Raw genomic sequence first — 17,385 nt, 5'->3', positions numbered from 1 at the left:
GATCTTGCGTGACCTACAAAATAAAAAGGCGTCATATAAAAAATGGAAACTAGGTCAGATCACAAAGGATGAATACAGGCAAATAACACAGGAATGCAGAGGCAAGATTAGAAAAGCAAAAGCACAAAATGAACTCAAACTAGCTATGGGAATAAAGGGAAACAAGAAGACTTTTTATCAATACATTAGAAGCAAGAGGAAGACTAAGGACAGGGTAGGCCCACTGCTCAATGAGGAGGAGGAAACAGTAACGGGAGACTTGGAAATGGCAGAGATGCTTAATGACTTCTTTGTTTCGGTCTTCACTGAGAAGTCTGAAGGAATGTCTAGTATAGTGAATGCTTACGGGAAGAGGGTAGGTTTAGAAGAGAAAATAAGGAAAGAGCAAGTAAAAAATCACTTAGAAAAGTTAGATGCCTGCAAGTCACCAGGGCCTGATGCAATGCATCCTAGAATACTCAAGGAGTTAATAGAAGAGGTATCTGAGCCTCTAGCTATTATCTTTGGGAAATCATGGGAGACGGGGAAGATTCCAGAAGACTGGAAGGGGGCAAATATAGTGCCCATCTATAAAAAGGGAAATAAAAACAACCCAGGAAACTACAGACCAGTTAGTTTAACTTCTGTGCCAGGGAAGATAATGGAGCAGGTAATCAAAGAAATCATCTGCAAACACTTGGAAGGTGGTAAGGTGATAGGGAATAGCCAGCATGGATTTGTAAAGAACAAATCATGTCAAACTAATCTGATAGCGTTCTTTGATAGGATAACGAGCCTTGTGGATAAGGGAGAAGCGGTGGATGTGATATACCTAGACTTTAGTAAGGCATTTGATACGGTCTCGCATGATATTCTTATAGATAAGCTAGGAAAGTACAATTTAGATGGGGCTACTATAAGGTGGGTGCATAACTGGCTGGATAACCGTACTCAGAGGGTAGTTGTTAATGGCTCCCAATCCTGCTGGAAAGGTATAACAAGTGGGGTTCCGCAGGGGTCTGTTTTGGGACCGGTTCTGTTCAATATCTTCATCAACGATTTAGATGTTGGCATGGAAAATACGCTTATTAAGTTTGCGGACGATACCAAACTGGGAGGGATGGCAACTGCTTTGGAGGACAGGGTCAAAATTCAAAATGATCTGGACAAATTGGAGAAATGGTCTGAGGTAAACAGGATGAAGTTCAATAAAGATAAATGCAAAGTGCTCCACTTAGGAAGGAACAATCAGTTTCACACATACAGAATGGGAAGAGACTGTCTAGGAAGGAGTTTGGCAGAAAGAGATCTAGGGGTCATAGTGGACCACAAGCTTAATATGAGTCAACAGTGTGATACTGTTGCAAAAAAAGCAAACATGATTCTGGGATGCATTAACAGGTGTGTTGTAAACAAGACACGAGAATTCATTCTTCCGCTTTACTCTGCGCTGGTTAGGCCTCAACTGGAGTATTGTGTCCAGTTCTGGGCACCGCATTTCAAGAAAGATGTGGAGAAATTGGAGAGGGTCCAGAGAAGAGCAACAAGAATGATTAAAGGTCTTGAGAACATGACCTATGAAGGAAGGCTGAAGGAATTGGGTTTGTTTAGTTTGGAAAAGAGAAGACAGAGGGGACATGATAGCAGTTTTCAGGTATCTAAAAGGGTGTCATCAGGAGGAGGGAGAAAACTTGTTCACCTTAGCCTCCAATGATAGAACAAGAAACAATGGGCTTAAACTGCAGCAAGGGAGATTTAGATTGGACATTAGGAAAAAGTTCCTAACTGTCAGGGTAGTTAAACACTGGAATAGATTGCCTAGGGAAGTTGTGGAATCTCCATCTCTGGAGATATTTAAGAGTAAGTTAGATAAATGTCTATCAGGGATGGTCTAGACGGTATTTGGTCCTGTCATGAGGGCAGGGGACTGGACTCGATGACCTCTCGAGGTCCCTTCCAGTCCTAGAGTCTATGAGTCTATGAATTAATTAGTAATAAGCTAAAAAGAAGGAATAATCAGAGAAGTAACTAAAATAATCAGGTAATGTGGCAGATAAGATCGCTGGAATTGCAAGCAAGCCCTGATATCATAGCACAGAAAAAAAAGAGCCCCATTTCTCTTTCTCTTTCTCTCTGCAATCTTTCAAGGTTGGATTCTTATGGTAGATGTTTATAGTGATCATGGGAAATATTAAGAAAAAAGAAAATTAACAAAGTACATATCAAACAACATGCTCCCTCAAGATGTTAAGCACTCTGGCCCCAATCCAGCAAAGTACTTAAGAACATGCTTGCCTTTAAGCAAGAGTAGTCCTGTTGACTTCAGCAGGATGACCCACATATTTAAAGTTAAGCACATGCATAAGTGCTTTGCTAGATCAGGGTCAGAATGCTCAGGAACTTGAAGGATTAAGTCTATATTTTAGTAAAGGGACAATTTCAAAGACAAGATGATAATGTAAAGAAAGGTACGAAGGAGGAAGTCTGACTTTTCAGAAAGTCACTGCACTCTTTTCAAATACTAATACCAATTACTTCCAACTTGAATTATGCACCTATTATGCTGTCCAGTGTGCTAGGAGAAAAAGAATGGGCACTCAGAATTTAAACGTGGTATTCATGAAAGAGTTTGATCCTTGTCAGTTACCAACATTGACAAAAGGACTTTTATTCTAGTTAATTTTACATTTAAAATCACTATGTAGCAGGCTGTTTAGGAGAAAAAAAAAGATTTTTTCATATAAATTAGGATTTGGGGAGTAATATTTAGCAAAAGAATAATGTTTGATCTGAGCTTAAATGGGAAACACTTTGCAGAGAATACATACATGTCTAACTACAAATGGAGGTTTATCGGTTTCTCTTCTGAATTCAAAAGGCCCCAGGTTTAAATGGGCCAGTCGTTGTCTGGCTTCTTCCGATAGCTCACACATTCGTCTTTTTGTGTATGGAGATGGAGATCGTGATTTAGAAGCTATTGTGGGCTGCTCATAGTTCTTTGTTGCTAAGCAGTGTCGGTTTTTCTCAGGTGAAGAGGTGTTTTTCTTTGGTGACCTTGTTTGTAATCTTCCATTTGGAGCTGAATGATGCACCCGATCCAAATTATCCTAAAGTGAAAAGAGAAATTATGTGCCTTGACAGCACGCCGAGCAAAGATTGCTACTGATAATACAATAAACAAACATCTGCAAAGCGGGAACCAACATCTCCGACAGAAATAGACGTATGTCAGTTCAAGTTACCCTAACAAAACTATAATCACACAGCAATTCAGAAAAAAACAGAGATGGTCCTTTTAAAATAATGTGCTTAAAACCAGGAGGAGGATAAAATGCACATTGTTAAATGTCAGACTTTAAGGTTAAGTGCCTGATATTTATCCAATTAGCTTGCTCACACAGTTGGTGCTTAAGACACTATATAAAATTAAGTTGAATTATGTCACTTTAGTTCATTTAATGACAACTCTGCCTAGCATATATGATTAAAAGTTTACAGATTCGAAAATGTATTTGTTCAACTTGCTACCATCTTTTTTTGTAAAATATTTTCAAGTTTTTATCTTTCTGAGTGTAAGGTTAAATAAATCTGCCTATTTTTAAAAAATAGCAGATGGCATGTAATAACCTTAGTCCCAGATTTGGACCTTAGCGTCCAAAATATGGGGGTTAGCATGAAAACCTCCAAGCTTAGTTACCAGCTTGGACCTGGTACCTGCTGCCACCACCCAAAAAATTAGAGTGTTTTGGGGCACTCTGGTCCCCCTGAAAAACCTTCCCTGGGGACCCCAAGACCCAAATCCCTTGAGTCTCACAACAAAGGGAAATAATCCTTTTTCCCTTCCCCCCTCCAGGTGCTCCTGGAGAGATACACAGACACAAGCTCTGTGAATCCAAACAGAGTGAATCTCCCTCTCTGTTCCCAATCCTGGAAACAAAAAGTACTTTCCTATTCCCCCAGAGGGAATGCAAAGTCAGGCTAGCAATCCAACACACAAATCTCCCCTTGATTTCTTCCTCCCACCAATTCCCTGGTGAGTACAGACTCAATTTCCCTGAAGTAAAGAAAAACTCCAACAGGTCTTAAAAGAAAGCTTTATATAAAAAGAAAGAAAAATAAGTACAAATGTTCTCTCTGTATTAAGATGATACAACACAGGGTCAATTGCTTAAAAGAATATTGAATAAACAGCCTTATTCCAAAAGAATACAAATCAAAGCACTCCAGCACTTATATTCATGCAAATACCAAAGAAAAGAAACCATATAACTTACTATCTGATCTCTTTGTCCTTACACTTGGAAACAGAAGACTAGAAAATAGAACTACTTCTCCAAAGCTCAGAGAAAGCAGGCAGGCAGACAAAAGAAAAAAGACAAAGACACAGACACTCAATTCCCTCCACCCAAAGTTGAAAAAATCCAGTTTCCTGATTGGTCCTCTGGTCAGGTGCTTCAGGTGAAAGAGACATTAACCCTTAGCTATCTGTTTATGACACGCCCCCCAAATTGCAGACAGTGGGGAAGCTCACTGGCGGCGATTTCCTTCTAGAACTTGAAAATAAACAGATTAATACAACACATACACCTTTACATATACTCCTAAGTATATAACTAACAGACTTCTACATTTTAAGAACACTTTTTAACTACTGAATTCTGGAAAACTCTCACGGGAGAGTGCATCAGCAACTTTATTAGAAGCTCCTGTGATGTGTTGAATTTCAAAATCAAAATCTTGGAGAGCTAAACTCCAACGAAGAAGTTTCTTGTTGATCCCCTTGGCAGTATGAAGCCACTTTAGTGCAGCATGGTCAGTTTGTAGTTGGAACCGCCGTCCCCAAACATATGGGCGTAGCTTTTCCAGGGCGTACACAATGGCATAGCATTCCTTTTCACTGACTGACCAGTGACTTTCCCTCTCAGACAGTTTCTTGCTGAGAAACACGACAGGATGGAAGTTGTGATCTGTTGCTTCCTGCATGAGCACTGCTCCTATACCACGCTCAGATGCATCTGTGGTTACTAGGAATGGCTTGTCAAAATCCGGGGCCCTGAGCACAGGGTCCGACATGAGCGTTGCCTTAAGTTGGGTAAAGGCCTTTTGACACTCATCAGTCCACTTAACTGCATTTGGCTGGGTCTTTTTGGTCAGGTCGGTCAGTGGGGCAGCGATTTGGCTGTAGTGTGGTACAAATCGCCTGTAGTATCCGGCCAAGCCTAAGAAGGATTGGACCTGCTTCTTGGACCGTGGGACAGGCCACTTTTGGATAGCATCTACCTTGGCCTGTAGGGGGTTTATGGTTCCTCGACCCACCTGGTGCCCCAGGTAAGTCACTCTGTTTTGGCCTATTTGACACTTTTTGGCCTTAACAGTTAGTCCTGCCTGCCTGATGCGCTCAAAGACCTTTTCCAGGTGTAGTAGGTGTTCGGGCCAGGAGTCTGAAAAAATGGCCACATCATCGAGGTAGGCAACTGCAAATTCTCCCAGTCCAGCTAGTAGACCATCTACCAGCCTCTGGAAGGTGGCGGGTGCATTTCGAAGGCCGAAAGGAAGGACATTGAATTCATACACCCCCGCATGGGTGACGAATGCTGACCTCTCCTTGGCAGGTTCATCTAGCGGTACTTGCCAGTACCCCTTGGTTAAGTCTATTGTAGAGATGAACTGGGCACGTCCCAACTTTTCCAATAGCTCATCGGTACGTGGCATTGGATAGTTGTCCGGACGAGTTACAGCATTTAGCTTACGGTAGTCCACGCAAAAGCGTATTTCCCCATCTGGTTTGGGTACCAGAACCACTGGAGATGCCCATGCACTGGTAGATGGGCGGATTATACCCATCTGTAGCATGTTCTGGATCTCCCGTTCTATAGCAGCTTGGGCATGAGGAGACACTCGGTAGGGTGGGGTTCTGATTGGGTGAGCATTACCTGTATCAATGGAGTGGTATGCCCGTTCAGTTCGTCCTGGGGTGGCTGAGAACAATGGGGCGAAGCTAGTGCACAGCTCCTTGATTTGTTGCCGCTGCAGACGTTCCAGGGTGGTTGAGAGGTTCACCTCTTCCACGCCACCGTCTTTTTTCCCGTCGTAGTAGACACCGTCAGGCCACTCAGCATCCTCTCCCTGGACTGTAAACTGACAAACCTGTAAGTCTCTGGAATAGAAAGGCTTGAGAGAATTAACATGGTACACTTTAGGCTTTAGTGAGGAATTGGGAAATGCTATGAGGTAGTTTACAGCTCCCAGGCGCTCTTGGACCGTGAATGGCCCTTCCCATGATGCTTCCATCTTATGGGCCTGTTGTGCCTTCAAGACCATAACCTGGTCTCCTACCTTGAAGGACCGATCTCTGGCATGTCTGTCATACCAGGTCTTTTGCTCTTCTTGAGCATTCTTTAGGTTCTCTTTAGCAAGGGCTAAAGATTGTCGGAGGGTGCTTTGTAGGTTGCTTACAAAGTCCAGAATGTTAGTTCCTGGAGAAGGCGTAAACCCCTCCCATTGCTGCTTCACCAACTGTAATGGCCCCTTAACCTCGTGACCATACACAAGTTCAAATGGTGAAAACCCTAAACTGGGATGTGGTACAGCCCTGTAGGCAAACAGCAACTGCTGCAACACTAGGTCCCAATTATTGGAGAATTCGTTGATGAATTTACGTATCATGGCCCCCAAAGTTCCATTGAACCTTTCCACCAGGCCATTGGTTTGATGGTGGTATGGGGTGGCAACCAAGTGATTCACCCCATGAGTTTCCCACAGTTTTTCCATGGTCCCTGCCAGGAAATTAGACCCTGAATCTGTAAGGATGTCGCAGGGCCAACCTACCCTGGCAAAGATGTCTGTTAGGGCCAGGCACACAGTGTTAGCCCTGGTGTTGCCTAGAGCGACTGCTTCTGGCCATCGGGTAGCAAAGTCCACTAAAGTCAGTACGTACTGCTTTCCTCTGGGCGTCTTTTTTGGGAAAGGGCCCAGAATATCCACAGCTACTCGCTGAAATGGGACCTCAATTATGGGGAGTGGCTGGAGAGGGGCCTTGACCTGGTCTTGAGGCTTTCCCACTCTTTGGCATACCTCACAAGACCGGACATACTTGGCAACGTCCTTGCCCATCCCCTCCCAGTGGAAGGACTTCCCCAACCGGTCCTTGGTTCTGTTCACCCCAGCATGGCCACTGGGATGATCATGGGCTAAGCTTAAGAGCTTCTCCCGGTACTTAGTTGGAACCACCAACTGTTTTTGCGGCTGCCATTCTTCCCGGTGTCCACCAGAAAGAATTTCCTTGTATAAAAGTCCTTGGTCTATAACAAACCGGGATCGATTAGAAGAGCTGAGAGGCGGTGGGGTGCTCCGTGCCGCCGCCCAAGCTTTCTGAAGGCTGTCATCTGCTTCCTGCTCAGTCTGGAACTGTTCCCTTGAGGCTGGGGTCACCAGTTCTTCCTCAGACTGTGGACTTGGGCTTGGTCCCTCTGGAAGCGATGTAGGTGATGGGGTTGTTTTCGTTGCTGGTGAACCGCTCTCTGCTGGTGCACCTGAGGGTATTTCAGGCTCTGGCTGAGCCTTTTGGGTATGGCTGTCTGTTGCTTCTGCCAGTTGTGGCTCGCTGGCGCCCACTGGCGTTGAGTTTGAAGAGGGGGTTTCACTTGCTGGTGCTGGTTGCTGTTCCAGTTCCGGGCCTGGGACTGGAGATGCTGTGGCTGTTTCAGTGGTAGGCATGGAATCTGGGTCCACTACCTCTGTCTGGGTCTCTGGTAACACAGACGGGGCCTCTGTGGACGGTTCAGGAACAGGAATGGGTCTGGAAGCTTGCCTGGTTTGGCTACGTGTAACCATTCCCACTCTCTTGGCCCGCCTCACCTGGTTGGCCAAGTCTTCCCCCAGTAGCATGGGGATAGGATAATTGTCATAGACTGCAAAAGTCCACATTCCTGACCAGCCTTTGTACTGGACAGGCAGTTGAGCTGTAGGCAAGTCTACAGCTTGTGACATGAAGGGGTAAATTGTAACTTTGGCCTTTGGGTTGATGAATTTGGGGTCAACGAAGGATTGGTGGATAGCTGACACTTGTGCCCCCGTGTCTCTCCACGCACTAACCTTCTTTCCGCCCACTCTCAAATTTTCCCTTCGCTCCAAGGGTATTTGAGAGGCATCCGGGCCAGGGGATCTTTGGTGTGATGGTGGTGTAATGAATTGCACTCGCATGGTGTTCTTGGGACACTTGGCCTTGATATGTCCCAGTTCATTACACTTAAAGCATCTTCCATCTGATGGGTCACTGGGCCGAGGTGAGTTACTGGAGACTGGTGAGGTTGAAGGGTAGGGTATCTGTGGCTTTACTTGGGTGGTATGTGGGGTCTTTGGCTGTCCTCGGTTGTAGGGTTTATGGTCTGTGTGCCCCCTGGGGTAATCGTTCCCCTTGACAGTAGCTTTCTTGCTTTCTGCCAGTTCCATCCATTTGGCTCCAATCTCCCCCGCCTCAGCGATATTCTTGGGGTTTCCATCTTGTATGTACCGTGTGATGTCTTCAGGAACACCATCCAAGAACTGCTCCATTTGTATGAGGAGGTTCAGTTCTTCCAAGGTTTGAATGTTGTTTCCTGTTAGCCAGGCCTCATAGTTTTTTGCAATGTAGTAGGCGTGTTTGGGAAATGACACCTCTGGTTTCCACTTTTGGGTTCTGAAGCGCCGACGGGCATGATCTGGGGTTATCCCCATCCTGTATCTGGCCTTGGTTAGAAAAAGTTTATAGTCATTCATTTGGTGCTTAGGCATTTCAGCTGCCACCTCTGCTAAAGGTCCACTGAGCTGTGACCTCAATTCTACCATGTACTGGTCTTCGGGAATGCTGTACCCAAGACAGGCTCTTTCAAAATTTTCCAAGAAGGCCTCGGTGTCATCACCTGCCTTGTAGGTGGGAAATTTCCTGGGCTGTGGAGCAATATTTGGCGCCGGGTTGTTAGGGTTGGCTGGCACATGCAGCCCAGCTTTTACCAACTCCAGTTCATGTTTTCTCTGTTTTTCCTTCTCTTCATTCTCTTTTTGTTGTTTTTCCATTTCTTTTTGGTGTTTTTCCATTTCTTTTTGGTGTTTTTTCCATTTCTCGGTGGTGGGCCAACTCTTCTTCTGCTTGTTTCCTTCGGTAGGCTATCTCTTCTTCTTCTAGTTTTCTTTTGTGTGCTGCCTCTTGGGCTGCCTGTTCTCTTTGGAAGGCTGCCAGTTTCATGCTTTCTTCCTTTTCTTTCATCTCCATCTGTCGCCTGTGTTCAGCTTCTTTGATTTGTTCTTCGGCGTCAATTTTTGCCTTAGAAGTCATGGTTCCTGTTTTCTTGTGTTGGGGTGCCCTCCGGTGTTTATCTTCTGAACTGCAGGTTCTGTTGCCTCCTGAAGTCTGCCTAGCAACAGTGCTTTTTTCCTTTTCTCTCTCTAGCTAATGTTCAATGAAAGGAAACCAGAAAAACCAATTAGCTAACTGCTTTGAAAAATGCATTTTCTTGAAAGATGGGGAATTTACTGGAGTATTTTATAGACTCAGACTCATAGACCTCAAGAGGGAAGGGACCTCGAGAGGTCATTGAGTCCAGTCCCCTGCCCTCATGGCAGGACCAAATATTGTCTAGACCATCCCTAATAGACATTTATTTACCCTACTCTTAAATATCTCCAGAGATGGAGATTCCACAACTTCCCTAGGCAATCTATTCCAGTGTTTAACTACCCTGACAGTTAGGAACTTTTTCCTAATGTCCAACCTAAATCTCCCTTGCTGCAGTTTAAGCCCATTGCTTCTTGTTCTATCATTGGAGGCTAAGGTGAACAAGTTTTCTCCCTCCTCCTGATGACACCCTTTTAGATACCTGAAAACTGCTATCATGTCCCCTCTCAGTCTTCTCTTTTCCAAACTAAACAAACCCAATTCCTTCAGCCTTCCTTCATAGGTCATGTTCTCAAGACCTTTAATCATTCTTGTTGCTCTTCTCTGGACCCTCTCCAATTTCTCCACATCTTTCTTGAAATGCGGTGCCCAGAACTGGACACAATACTCCAGCTGAGGCCTGACCAGCGCAGAGTAAAGCAGAAGAATGACTTCTCGCGTCTTGTTTACAACACACCTGTTAATGCATCCCAGAATCATGTTTGCTTTTTTTTGCAACAGTATCATATTGTTGACTCATATTAAGCTTGTGGTCCACTATGACCCCTAGATCTCTTTCTGCCATACTCCTTCCTAGACAGTCTCTTCCCATTCTGTATGTGTGAAACTGATTGTTCCTTCCTAAGTGGAGCACTTTGCATTTATCTTTATTGAACTTCATCCTGTTTACCTCAGACCATTTCTCCAATTTGTCCAGATCATTTTGAATTTTGACCCTGTCCTCCAAAGCAGTTGCAATCCCTCCCAGTTTGGTATCGTCCGCAAACTTAATAAGCGTACTTTCTATGCCAACATCTAAATCGTTGATGAAGATATTGAACAGAACCGGTCCCAAAACAGACCCCTGCGGAACCCCACTTGTTATACCTTTCCAGCAGGATTGGGAGCCATTAACAACTACTCTCTGAGTACGGTTATCCAGCCAGTTATGCACCCACCTTATAGTAGCCCCATCTAACTTGTACTTTCCTAGCTTATCTATAAGAATATCATGCGAGACCGTATCAAATGCCTTACTAAAGTCTAGGTATATCACATCCCCCGCTTCTCCCTTATCCACAAGGCTTGTTATCCTATCAAAGAATGCTATCAGATTAGTTTGACACGATTTGTTCTTTACAAATCCATGCTGGCTATTCCCTATCACCTTACCACCTTCCAAGTGTTTGCAGATGATTTCTTTGATTACCTGCTCCATTATCTTCCCTGGCACAGAAGTTAAACTAACTGGTCTGTAGTTTCCTGGGTTGTTTTTATTTCCCTTTTTATAGATGGGCACTATATTTGCCCCCTTCCAGTCTTCTGGAATCTTCCCCGTCTCCCATGATTTCCCAAAGATAATAGCTAGAGGCTCAGATACCTCTTCTATTAACTCCTTGAGTATTCTAGGATGTATTTCATCAGGCCCTGGTGACTTGCAGGCATCTAACTTTTCTAAGTGATTTTTTACTTGCTCTTTTTTTATTTTCTCTTCTAAACCTACCCTCTTCCCGTAAGCATTCACTATATTAGACATTCCTTCAGACTTCTCAGTGAAGACCGAAACAAAGAAGTCATTAAGCATCTCTGCCATTTCCAAGTCTCCTGTTACTGTTTCCCCCTCCTTACTGAGCAGTGGGCCTACCCTGTCCTTGGTCTTCCTCTTGCTTCTAATGTATTGATAAAAAGTCTTCTTGTTTCCCTTTATTGCCATAGCTAGTTTGAGTTCATTTTGTGCCTTTGCTTTTCTAATCTTGCCTCTGCATTCCTGTGTTATTTGCCTATATTCATCCTTTGTAATCTGACCTAGTTTCCATTTTTTATATGACGCCTTTTTATTTTGTAGGTCACGCAAGATTTCATGGTTAAGCCAAGGTGGTCTTTTGCCACATTTTCTATCTTTCCTAACCATCGGAATAGCTTGCTTTTGGGCCCTTAATAGTGTCCCTATGAAAAACTGCCAACTCTCCTCAGTTGTTTTTCCCCTCAGTCTTGATTCCCATGGGACCTTACCTATCAGCTCTCTGAGCTTACCAAAATCCGCCTTCCTGAAATCCATTGTCTCTATTCTGCTGTACTCCCTTCTACCCTTCCTTAGAATTGCAAACTCTATGATTTCATGATCACTTTCACCCAAGCTTCCTTCTACTTTCAAATTCTCAACAAGTTCCTCCCTATTTGTTAAAATCAAGTCTAGAACAGCTTCCCCCCTAGTAGCTTTTTCAACTTTCTGAAATAAAAAGTTGTCTGCAATGCAGTCCAGGAACTTATTGGATAGTCTGTGCCTCGCGGTGTTATTTTCCCAACATATATCTGGATAGTTGAAGTCCCCCATCACCACCAAATCTTGGGCTTTGGATGATTTTGTTAGTTGTTTGAAAAAAGCCTCATCCACCTCTTCCACCTGATTAGGTGGCCTGTAGTAGACTCCCAGCACGACATCACCCTTGTTTTTTACCCCTTTTAGCCTAACCCAGAGACTCTCAACACTTCCGTCTCCTATGTCCATCTCCACCTCAGTCCAAGTGTGTTCATTTTTAATATATAAGGCAACACCTCCTCCATTTTTCCCGTCTATCCTTCCTGAGCAAACTATACCCATCCACACCAACATTCCAGTCGTGTGTATTATCCCACCAAGTTTCAGTAATGCAAGTAATGTCATAGTTGTATTTATTTATTAGCACTTCCAGTTCTTCCTGCTTATTACCCATACTTCTTGCATTTGTATATAGGCATCTAAGATACTGGTTTGATCTTGCCTCCCAGCTTTGCCCTGACCCTCCTTCCTCACTGCCATTATAGCCTGTGCTCCCTCCTGTTTCCAACCCATCTCCCAGGTCTTGTTCCCCACTTACCTGTGGGGTTTGCTCACCTGTCCCCGTCGAATCTAGTTTAAAGCCCTCCTTACTAGGTTAGCCAGTCTGTGCGCAAATTTTGTTAAAGAAAAGGCTATTGGCAAAAAGTTATAATAATACAACTTTAAGGACCCACTTTCCAGTGTTCCTCTTCAGTTATGCCAATAATATAATGCAAACGCAAAACCAAAACATTTGCCTGTAAAAATGGCATTTTTTGCACCCACAAATACAGGGTCTGGAGGCAAAGTTTGGAGACTATTTAAAATTCCAGTGTAAGAGTCTAGCTCAGAGTTGACACAAGCTTTAAAAATACTACATTGTGCACATGCATGTATATTAACAAGCCACAATTCTTCTGTAACCAGCAATACCAAACTAAGGCTACGTCCAGACTACCCGCCGTATCGGCGGGTTAAAATCGATTGCTCGGGGATCAATATATTGCGTCTCATCTAGACGCGATATATCGATCCCCGAGCGCGCTTATATCGATTCCGGAACTCCATCAACCCCAACGGAGTTGCAGAATCGACAGGGAGAGCCACGAACATCGATCTCGCGTGGTGAGGACAGGTGAGTAATCCGATCTTAGATATTCGACTTCAGCTACGTTATTCACGTAGCTGAAGTTGCGTATCTAAGATCGATTTCCCCCCGTAGTGTGGACCAGCCCTAAGAGTTATTTAGTTTGACTAAGAGCCAGCCCTAACTATTAACTTCTTCACCTACCAGTTTAAAAGTCAACTGTCAAGATTAATACTTTCAGTACTGAAGTTTAATTTGAAATACATTATCACCCTTTTGTAATTTCAGCACAAAGTCATCTTTCAGTTGCCTCTACAAGCTTTATAGTTTGACACACACTAGAAAAAAAGGCTACGCTTTGAACGCTTCCTCAATGGCACATTTTGGCTTTGATGTCACAGTATAATGAACTGGAATTTCAGGTAAAGTTTGGCTCCAAATACCTTATTTTATTGGTATTTAATTTTGTATATTTTTTATGACTTGCCTTTGGAAATTACTTTTCCTTTTACCAGACATTCTTCTGGTGCATATGCAATGCAACTGCACTACATCAGTGCATAAGAACTGAAACAGAAATTGACTAGAGTAACTGGGCTGTATTCAATGCTTATTGCTCGACTTTCCATCTGTACTCACAGTTACGTGTTTAAGACTATGTATGTTAAGAATCTCAGGTACCTTTTAGTACATTAAAAATCTCAAGAACATGCTATATACATTTCAGAAAAACACCAATATGACAGCATCTCTTTAAGTGACAATGTCAACTTGATTTTTTTTTAGGTTTATCAGTTTAGAAGCATTCAGTTTTCTAACAGAATGTGCTTTTTGAAGAAAAAAAATCCTCCTTTAAAAATCTTGATAAGACTTTTTTTATTTTGCTCCCCTACTTAAGGATAGACCCAACATCATCACCACCACCCAAAAATTCACAGGCTACCCCTTTCCCTATCCATGCACATTCCTACCTACCGCCTGTTCATTTTCAGTTTTGCTGTCATTATTACTAATAAACACCATTTTGAACAACGTGGAAAAGACATCATTTGAGTGCATAAGACAGGAAGCCCAACAGAGGCTCAAAACAGTGAAACTGACTATACACAAAATACTGTCAAGCATACAAAGTAAACAAATTGAGGAAAAAGAGTTTCCTCCAGTCTGTTCAGTTAGGGCATCTAAAGCATGACTTGTCAATCAAATAACACTGTTTCATAATTTCCAGATGGATAAGTTGATGGTCGCCTTTTAAAATGAAGTCTTCATCTCCATTACAAAAAATAATTTCTCAAGATAATTACAGTTATACTTATGTATAGATTTGTTTTGTTTTTAATAATTTGTCATCTCCAGGTTCACTCTGCTACTGTTAGATAATGACAAGAAGGCATCTTCTCAACTCCACACACACCAGGGACTGGCACCTTAGCTGATCACAGGATATGGCAGCTGTTAATTGTTTCCTATTCGAGGAACTCTCAGCACCTACTGTCAAGCACCTAACCTTCTCTTTACTCATGCTTGATTAAAAATTTAATCAAGTTGTCAAGCACCTCTGACAACTGTTTTACCCAAAACAAAAGGATGGAAAAAGTTTGTAGGGAGTAGCACATGCAAACATTTGACAGCATAGCTGTCAATTTAAATCTGGATATTAAATCACAAACAGTTAAATTATGCTAACCTGTACATGAATCCTTCCTGAACTTAACAGGCTTTCTGTAATAAGGGAGCTGGTAGAAAATCTCAATTTTGGTGCAATTCCCTGGAAGAGAGACAATAATTGAACATCAAGCTCCAACTAAAGATAAAGGGTATCAAAGAAATAAATGTCACCTAATATAACAAACCATTCCTAATTTTAAACCGTTTCCTTTGTTAATTTCAGCCTTTAATAAAGATAATTAGAAAAGACAGAACAGCAATGGTAAATGTCAAGAAGATAACATTTGCATTTCTGACAATTCAATTACAGATGATTACATTGCTTTTGTACAACAATTAAGATCTGACTTTTATTTCAATATATTTCTTTGTCAAAAGCAGTTTTAAAGATTTTTCATGTCGTGTTACAACATCAATAAGAATTCAAGTAATGCTTTGCAAGTTTCATTCCTACCGACTTTGCAAACTTATTTAAAAACACATTATTACTTGTGGTTTCTATAGCTTATGGTAAACTAATGTTTTTCTGTTTACTTATATGTGAACTTTTGGTATTCACTGACTGTGTATAATGTTAGTAAAAAACGTATACAGAATTAAGGGCCATATCATGTTCTGCAGATCAAGGGACAGAGGGATCCATCTATACATGCATTTTTCTCAGCTGTGCAGAAGAGAGCTAGGGGTTGGCTGTCCCTAGGGAACCTCATCCCCAGCCCCTCCAAGCACCACACCTCTATCCATGTGCAGATCCCCAGACCTGCAGAGCACACTGGGGTCTAGGTATCTGAATATGGAAATGGGGGGGGGGGCAAGGGAGACAGGAGGGTGAGGGCTGGGACATTCTGCAGGACAGCCTGGGGGTCCTGGGCACTACCACAGGTGGTAGAGAAGGTGCACTACCATGGAAAGACAGAGGGGCTTTGGATTCAGTATTGAGGCAAAGGACCTCTTCCCCAGTAGATCTCCAAGATCATCTGAGATTTCAAGGTAGCCTTCTTCTATTGTGAACCCTGCTTCTGACACCCTAAGAATTATGGGGGAACTCCATGAGTGAGACTTTTCTCTGCCCCTTCTTCCCCCATGCTTATGCCACTGATTTCCCTACCCTCCACGAGATGGCATGATCTGGCCCCAAGGTAGAGTACTAAAATCAGAAGTACAAGAGACAAAAAAGCCCAACGTGATCTTCATTACCTTTAGCTGTGACAATCATCAGAGCCCTGGATGGTGACAAATTCAATCTAGTGGTTAATTTTAGTGAAAAAGTCAAACCACAGGATATAAAACACATCTTAAAGCTGACCTTCTTTAATCAGCACTCATTTTTATTATCTACATGAATTATCAACTGCCTAAACAGGAGAAAATTAGAATTAATACATGTCCTATGAAAAGCCTCAGTAGAGTGCCTACTGTTCTTAAAGAGACCAAGAATTGTTACAGAAACTTTAGATATTTGTTCAACAGAGAAACAGTTTCTTGAGAGTGAGTTTTGATGAGCACGTAGGTATCATGGCAATGGATGCCTCAGAAAACCCAACAGACTAGCAGCAAGAGAGGACAAAGAGTCTTAGCTCCTTTGTTCTACTCACTACTCTGCCACTGGCTTGAGGGTGTAGGCATCCTTGTGCAAATTACTCAGCCTCTCTGTGCCAACTGTTTACCCAGCTGTCAAATGGGTATAAAATCAACTAGATCAAGGGAACACCGTAAAGCTAGTTAATGCTTATAAAGGACTTTGGAAACATCAGATAACAGGTTTGAAACCTGTTAGTGGTAAGAGGGAAAGCAGTCTGTGGTTTTTGGTTTTTTTTTTTTAAAATAGCAGCTCCCCAGTTGGGACCCTAATGAAAGATACTGGAGGGGAGAAAAGGTCTGTTTAAGTGATGCTGCAAATATTTCACAGAGGGAGAAGATAGTACATTATATAGGCAGTCACAATCAGAGCAGGTTAATCATGTTCTTAGAGGTAAGGTCTGCACAGAAATGTTGAAGAGTCAGCAAAAGCATGAGCAGGACAACAGCACAGCAGGAAAAAAGAAATAAAATTGTTCTGAGAGAACTCCAAGAATGCCTTGTATTCTTATTGTGTGTTGTGAGCCTTGTAAGACATTTAGCTACAGACATTATCAGCCAACTGCCAGCTTTCTGGAGGAGTTCTGATTTCTAATCTTGGGATTCTTTCCAACTGGCAGATTAGTAGTGCTAATCAGACACTGCTTGTCACTGCCTAGCTGAAGTCCAGAAGAATAACCTTGCTTTTGCTACCTTTAATTTTAACACAAGAAAAAAAGTTATTAGGCATCAAAGCACTATTGTAGCACAGTTATCAGTCAAATATACTGTGACGTTGCACTCCATATGTTTTATGGAAATATGCTTATGAGTGTGAATATGACATAACTGGAATATGCTTTATGCAAAAGGTCTCTTGTGAGGTATCATAACAAAGGTTATAAACTACTGAATATATTCCTATTTGTATGCATGTATCATTCTTGTATCTAAAGCTAGAAATATGAAGTATAACTCTGAGGTCCTATTGTAATTATGCAAAGTGTGGGCCACTAATGGTGTTTTAGAATGTTGATGGCTCCCCTTGACTAGGGCAACTGGTTGTAAATGGTTTATTTACCTGCAAGCCTTCCTGTGTAGTGTGGGCCAACCCAGGAAGAATGGAGACTAACGGTCTTACATTGACATGTGACCATGTCACCC

The 17,385-nt window shown here is 42.6% G+C and overlaps 1 protein-coding gene across 5 annotated transcripts in view; it reads right to left on the bottom strand.

The window, feature by feature from the left end:
- The window catches only part of SPATA6 (spermatogenesis associated 6), a 67,583-nt gene that overhangs the window by 36,728 nt on the left and 13,470 nt on the right, over window positions 1–17,385 (bottom strand). For all 5 annotated transcript variants that reach the window (XR_007775411.1, XM_050961718.1, XM_050961717.1 and 2 more), the window contains 2 exons: window positions 14,684–14,764; window positions 2,808–3,086 (listed from right to left, as the gene is read on the bottom strand). Coding sequence is in view for 4 of the 5 variants with exons in the window: in XM_050961718.1 (XP_050817675.1) it covers window positions 2,808–3,086; window positions 14,684–14,764 (360 nt within the window). In the remaining variant the exon portion in view is untranslated. The remainder of the gene's footprint in view (window positions 1–2,807; window positions 3,087–14,683; window positions 14,765–17,385) is intronic.

The sequence above is a fragment of the Gopherus flavomarginatus genome, chromosome 7 (assembly GCF_025201925.1).
Source record: "Gopherus flavomarginatus isolate rGopFla2 chromosome 7, rGopFla2.mat.asm, whole genome shotgun sequence".
Classification (NCBI taxonomy): Eukaryota; Metazoa; Chordata; order Testudines; family Testudinidae; genus Gopherus; species Gopherus flavomarginatus.
Note: the sequence above shows the minus strand (reverse complement) of the source record. Positions and strands in the feature narration are given on the sequence as shown.